The sequence below is a fragment of the Chlorocebus sabaeus genome, chromosome 6, assembly GCF_047675955.1.
Source record: "Chlorocebus sabaeus isolate Y175 chromosome 6, mChlSab1.0.hap1, whole genome shotgun sequence".
Taxonomy (NCBI): Eukaryota; Metazoa; Chordata; class Mammalia; order Primates; family Cercopithecidae; genus Chlorocebus; species Chlorocebus sabaeus.
In genome coordinates this window covers 52,110,204-52,116,226 of record NC_132909.1, presented here as the reverse complement: position 1 = coordinate 52,116,226, position 6,023 = coordinate 52,110,204, and the positions used below count along the sequence as shown (strand labels likewise).

The following is a 6,023-nucleotide window of genomic DNA, read 5'->3' as shown; positions in this document are numbered from 1 at the left end:
ACCACAGTCACCGCCCACCGCTACGCCCCTGCGGGGAAGGCCGCGGCCACCGCCCACCCGCCCCACCCCTGGTGCTCCGGGCACCCAGCTGACATCTGGGGGCCCTTTCTCCACTCGCGGTTTCCTGCTTCCCTTCCGTTCCGACAGCGAAAACCGCTGCCCCACCCAGCTCACTCACCCTGGAGCCCTGGGAATTACTATTCTCTCCCCTCACCCACCGCATCCACGATCCCCGACCCCCGTCCTCATCCCCATCAACATCCGGGATGTGTAACTCTCCATCCCAGACTCAAAAATCTGAAGCCACCCGCGCTGTGATCATGCACAAGTCTTAATTTAATGGGCAAAAACATTAAATTATTACAACATTTTTTTCCAATAAAGCATAATAAATAGAATCCATTTCTTTTAAAACGCTGTACAAGAGACTGGAAAACAAACTTCCAACAGAATGTGAATAACTCATTCTACCTTCTTACTGATTTGGGACTCTCCCCCCACCCCCTATGCCCGAAGCAACGTGCACACTTCAGGTCTCTGAGCACAGCCAGCCAAGGTCACCAGGTTCTAGGCTCCCTGGAGGTGATGACTTCACTCTTAAACGCTCTGCCCTTGGGTCTTGTCTGAGGCCCCCGCAACCTGAGGCGCAGAAAAAACTGAACCGTTTAGGTGGCTGTGGCCTGCAGGAGCCCTTCTCTGTCCAACACACCAAAAGGAGTGAGAAAAACAAATGAGAAACGTCCCCCAAATACCCACACACCCCGAAAACCAACACCTATAAGCCACAAACTGGTGCTCCTCCCCTACTGCGGCAGCGGGCAGGAGAAACAAGAAGAGAAAGTGTTTCTTCCCCTCTCTTCTGATACATAACCCTACGGGGTTCTCTTCCTGGATAGAGTGACCCCAGATCACAGTGGGGCCACCATGTGCCCCTGCAGGATGTCCACGAGGTCCTGAGCCCCTCTCTGCAGTGCCAGTTCCAGGGGTGTGAGACCCCTGGCGTCCCTGCGATGGAGATCAGATTCAGCCGCCAGAAAGCTGACCACAGCAGTGTGACCCTCTTGCACCGCCAGATGGATGGGAAGTGCCCCGGTGCCATCAGGCGCGTTGACATCAGCCCCGTGCTCCACTAGGACCTTCAGGGTGTCCAGGAATCCAGTGCGGGCTGCGTCATGGACTGGACTGGTGCCGGAGGTGTCCTGGACATTGGGGCTGGCACCTTGCTTCAGCAACTCCAGGGCAATGGCGGTGCTGCCAAACATCATGACCTGTGTGAGGGACAGAGGATCAGGAGGTCCGCAAGGGAGGGGGTTCCAAAAAAGGGGTTACTGGAGAGAGAAGGGTCATCCAGAAAGAGGCATCTTCCAGGAACAGGAAATGCCAGAGGAGGGGTCCTCTAGTGAATGGAGAAGCTGCATAAGTCCCCAGGGGACTGTTTGAGATGCAGAGAAAAAGTTCTCCTGGGAATAGGGACCCCCCCAAAAGCTGGTCACTCCCTTAAGAATGAGACCCCCCAACCCAGAGAACAGCCCCCATGGAAACTTTCAAGGAACCTAAGACTCTCCCGCAAGGGACCAAAGACGCCCCCAGATATGGGCAATCACTAGGAAATATAAAATCCCCTCCAGGAAATGGGCCCCCAGAGATGGAGAACTACCCCCAAAGAATTGATAGTCCTCATAAGGGAAAAGAGATGTCAAAGGAAAGCGAACCCCACCCCCTTCTCCAGGAATTAGCCTCCTCCTGTATAATGGTGATGTCACCTCAGAGTACCTGAGAGCTCCCTTCAAGAAGCGGGATTCCAAAAGCAATAATAAGAGAAGAGAAAAGAGACTGCTCTGTAAACTCTCCCAGGGAATATAGGGATGTCTTGCGATCTGACACTGTTCCTCCACTGGAGCCCCCACACTATAGCTAGGATCCGCATAATCTTTAGAAATGAAGACCCCACCCCCAAGTAACCAGATATGTCTCAGAGAGCCCCCTACAAAATGAGGAACCCCTGGAGACAGGACCTCTCCTTCCAGAGATCGGATCTCCCCATAGAAGCCCCAAGAAACGTGAGCCGTCCCCATGGAAACGGTATCCAAAGGAGCTGAACCCGCACCCACAGAATAAGAACCTCCCCAGGGAAAGTGAATCTTCCGCACTCAGAGAACCAGGAATCCTCCCAGAGAAGATGCTAAAAAGCTCTCCCCTCCCCCCACAACCTAGCCTCACCCACCACCCACCTTCGCAAGGGGACCGTGGGGGAACAATGAAAGCCTAGAGAAGAAGGACCGGTTTCCAGTGGGTCACCACCAGGGCCAGGAGACCAGAGGAGAGGGGCTCTGGGGTCTCGATCCTCACCCCGCCGAGCCACCCCGCCCCCGACCTGGGCCGGCCCGGCCTCACCTGCAGCGCCGTCTTGCCGAAGCGGTTGAGGGCGTCGGGATGCACCAGCTCGCGGTGCAGAAGGCGGCGCACCTCCTGCACGTCGCCCCGGGCCGCGGCCCCACTCAGCCGGTCGCCGGAGCGGACCTCCTCCAGCAGCATGTCGACACTGACGGCCTGCGAAGACCCCCGCCCCGCCCCAACCCGGCGCTGTCAGCACGGAGCAACCGGCGGGCGCTGGCCCGAGCAGCCCTCCCGGGACGCGGCCGCGGTGCGCCCGGCTGCGCTGCACTCCCGGCCCGGCTCCCCAGCCTAAGACCCCGGCCCTCCCAGCGGGCTCCTCCCCCTGTCAGCCGGAGGCAGGCGAGGGGCTGGGAGCTGGGCCCAACCCTCGGCCGCCCGCGGGGCCCTGCCCGGCGCCCGCCCCTTGGGGGCCGGGTCTCCCCCTAACTCACCCTCCCTCCTCCTCGCCGGGCGGGGTCTGCTCTGAGCCTGCGCCGCCGCCGCAGCCGAGGCAGCAGCCAGGGGGCGGAGCCAACGTGCTCCCGGCCACGCCCCGAACGCCGCGGATTTGTTTTCTTACAAACTCGCTACTGTGTAGCGGATCCGCGTTGCCCGGCGCGCGACCTTACGGCGTTCCTCCTGCAGGGCCTGCATAACCAATGGCTGCGCGTCGCCGGGGAAATTTCGAGCTCGGCGTGAAATGCGTCGTTCCTGATTGGTCAGAGCTCAGCAACCGATGGACCGCCGGCAATGGCGGGGTTTTCGGTTTTCAAATGAACCCGGCAGGCGGGAAAGACGGCCGCTTTAACTGACCCAGGGAGAAAGGTCAGGGGCAGGGTAGCGCGGGCTGCTCTGGGACCTCGGCGCCTCCTGGGGGAAGGGAGGCAGGGCTGGGGCCACCCAATCCGAGGTCCCACTACTAATAGATATTCATTGGCCCTTACTACGCGCTGGGCGCTTTCATTCATTCATTCATTCATTCACTGTGTGCAGGGGGCGTCCTGGGAGCTGGACGCGCACATTCAAGCAACTAAATAATATTAGATAGTGTCAAGCACCGTGATAAAGGGAAACGGGGAGACGGGGTGGATGAGGAAGGGATCACCCTGACTGGCTCAGACTGAGCCAGGAGGAAAGGAGCCTGCAACTGCCACGTGGGAAGGCCTGGGAGGACATAGTCGCAGCCAGACAGGGACTCAGGTCTTCGCTCAAAGATTTACTTAGTACCTCCTAGAGGTTCCCGAGTGGAGAGCACGCCAGGAGGCCCCTGCTGCAGGGACACCTATGGTCTGGGGCCAGAGACGATAGTTAATTTTTATTTATTTATGTATTTATTTTTGAGTCAGGGTCTCACTCCTGTCACCCAGGCCGGAGTGCAGTGGTGCGATCACAGCTCACTGCAGCCTCGACTTCCCCGGCTCAAGTGATCCTCCCGCCTCAGCCTCCCGAGTAGCTGGGACTACAGGGACTACTGGCTAATTTGTATTTTTAGTAGAGACGGGTTTTCACCATGTTGCCCAGGCTAGTGTTTTTTGTTTGTTTGTTGTTTGTGTTTTGCTTTTAAATACACTTCTTTTTTTTATTTTGGGGTTCTTGCTATGTTGCCCAGGCTGGTCCCGAATTCCTGGGCTCAACGGATCCTTCTGCCTTGGCCTACAAAACTGTTGGGATTACAGGCGTGAGCTCCAGCGCCCCGCCAATAGTTAAATCTTTTTAGAATGGTAGAGGCGACTGACCCGATGAGCCTAGCCGTTGAAACAGAAAGGCAGTGAGGGCCTCCCTGAGGAGGTGACATTTGATTTGAGACTTAAAGGTGAGGGAGGGAGACTTGTGGTTATATGGGGAAAAGCGCACCAGCTGGGAGGCACAACAGATGCTAAGGCCCAGAGATGGGAGTGTGCCTGGTGTGGTACAGAGAAGGGGACAGCAGGTAGGTGGGGGATCGGGGTGACAATTGTGCAGATCAAGCCGTGGCTTTTTTTTTTTTTTTTTTTTTTGAGACAGAGTCTCGCTCTGTCGCCCAGGCTGGAGTGCAGTGGCGCAATCTTGTCTCACCGCAAGCTCCGCCTCCCGGGTTCACGACATTCTCCTGCCTCAGCCTCCCGAGTAGCTGGGACTACAGGCGCACACTGTCACGCCCGGCTAATTTTTTTGTATTTTTAGTAGAGACGGGGTTTCACTGTGTTAGCCAGGATGGTTTCAATCTCCTGACCTTGTGATCCGCCCGCCTCGGCCTCCCAAAGTGCTGGGATTACAGGCATGAGCCACGGCGCCTGGCCTTTTTTTTTTTTTTTTTTTTTTTCTGAGACAGAGTCTCTCTCTGTTGCCCACGCCCGACCAGGCCATGACTTTAATAAGATGGGAATGCCGAGCGCAGTGGCTCACGCCTGTAATCCCAACACTTTGGGAGGCTGAGGCAGGTGGATCACCTGAGGTCAGGAGTTCAAGACCAGCATGGCCAACATGGTGAAATCCCGTCTGTATTTAAAAATACTAAAATTGGCCTGGCGCAGTGGCTCACACCTGTAATCCCAACACTTTGGGAGGCCAAGGAGGGCGGATCATGAGGTCAGGAGTTTGAGACCAGCCTGACCAACATGATGAAACCCCGTCTCTACTAAAAATACAAAAATTAGCGGGGCATGGTAGTACGCGCCTGTAATCCCAGCTACTAAGGAAGCTGAGACAGGAGAATCACTTGAACCTGGGAGGTGGAGGTTGCAGTGAGCCGAGATCACACCACTGTACTCCAGCCTGAGCGACAGAGCGAGACTTCGTCTCAAAAAAAAATAAAAATAAAAATAAAAAATAAAAAAAGCTGGGCACAGTGGCTCATGCCTGTAATCCCAGCACTTTGGGAGGCCGAGGAGGGCAGATCATGAGGTCAGGAGTTCGAAACCAGCCTGGTCAACATGGTGAAACCCCGTCTCTAATAAAAATACAAAAATTAGCTGGGCACGGTATTGGGCGCCTGTAATCCCAGCTACTCGGAAGGCTGAGGCAAGAGCATCGCTTGAACCCGGGAGGCGGAGGTCGTGGTGAGCCGAGATGGCACCACACTCCTCCAGCCTGGGTGACAGAGCGAGACTCCATCTCAAAAAAAAAAAAAAATTAGCCGGGCGTGGTGGTGGGCGACTATAATCCCAGCTACTCCGGAGGCTGAGGCAGGAGAATTGCCTGAACCTGGGAGGCAGAGGTTGCAGTGAGCCGAGATCAGGACACTGCACTCCAGCTTGGACTACAGTGAGACTATCAAGAAGGAAAGAAAGAAGGAAAGAAAGGAAGAAAGGAAGAAAGAAAGGAAGGAAGGAAGGAAGAAAGAGAAAGAAAGAGGAAGGAAGGAAGGAAGGAGGGAGGGAGGGAGGGAGGGAGGGAGGAAAGGAAGGAAGGAAGGAAGGAAGGAAGGAAGGAAGGAAGGAAGGAAGGAAGGAAGGAAGGAAGGAAGGAAGGAAGGAAGGAAGGAAGGAAGGAAGGAAGGAAGGAAGGAAGGAAGGAAGGAAGGGAAGCGATGCTAACATGCGCCCTCTAGCGGCTTTTGGGGGAACAGACTGAAGGTGGGAAGCAAATCAACAGCAGAGGACCAGGGAGATGACCCGGGACTGAGGAATGGACACGTGTTGCCCACTCCCATTGCAGCACTTCAGTAA

At 55.9% G+C, this 6,023-nt stretch overlaps 1 protein-coding gene across 1 annotated transcript; it reads right to left on the bottom strand.

Annotated features, from left to right (window-relative positions):
• Positions 1-313: 313 nt before the first annotated feature.
• Positions 314-2,940, bottom strand: CDKN2D (cyclin dependent kinase inhibitor 2D). Its single transcript, XM_007995233.3, has 3 exons — positions 2,829-2,940; positions 2,395-2,550; positions 314-1,268 (listed from the first exon to the last, which is right to left on the bottom strand). Exons 2-3 carry the CDS (start codon positions 2,533-2,535, stop codon positions 909-911), a joined length of 501 nt encoding a protein of 166 aa, XP_007993424.1. The 5' UTR covers positions 2,536-2,550; positions 2,829-2,940; the 3' UTR covers positions 314-908.
• Positions 2,941-6,023: the final 3,083 nt, after the last annotated feature.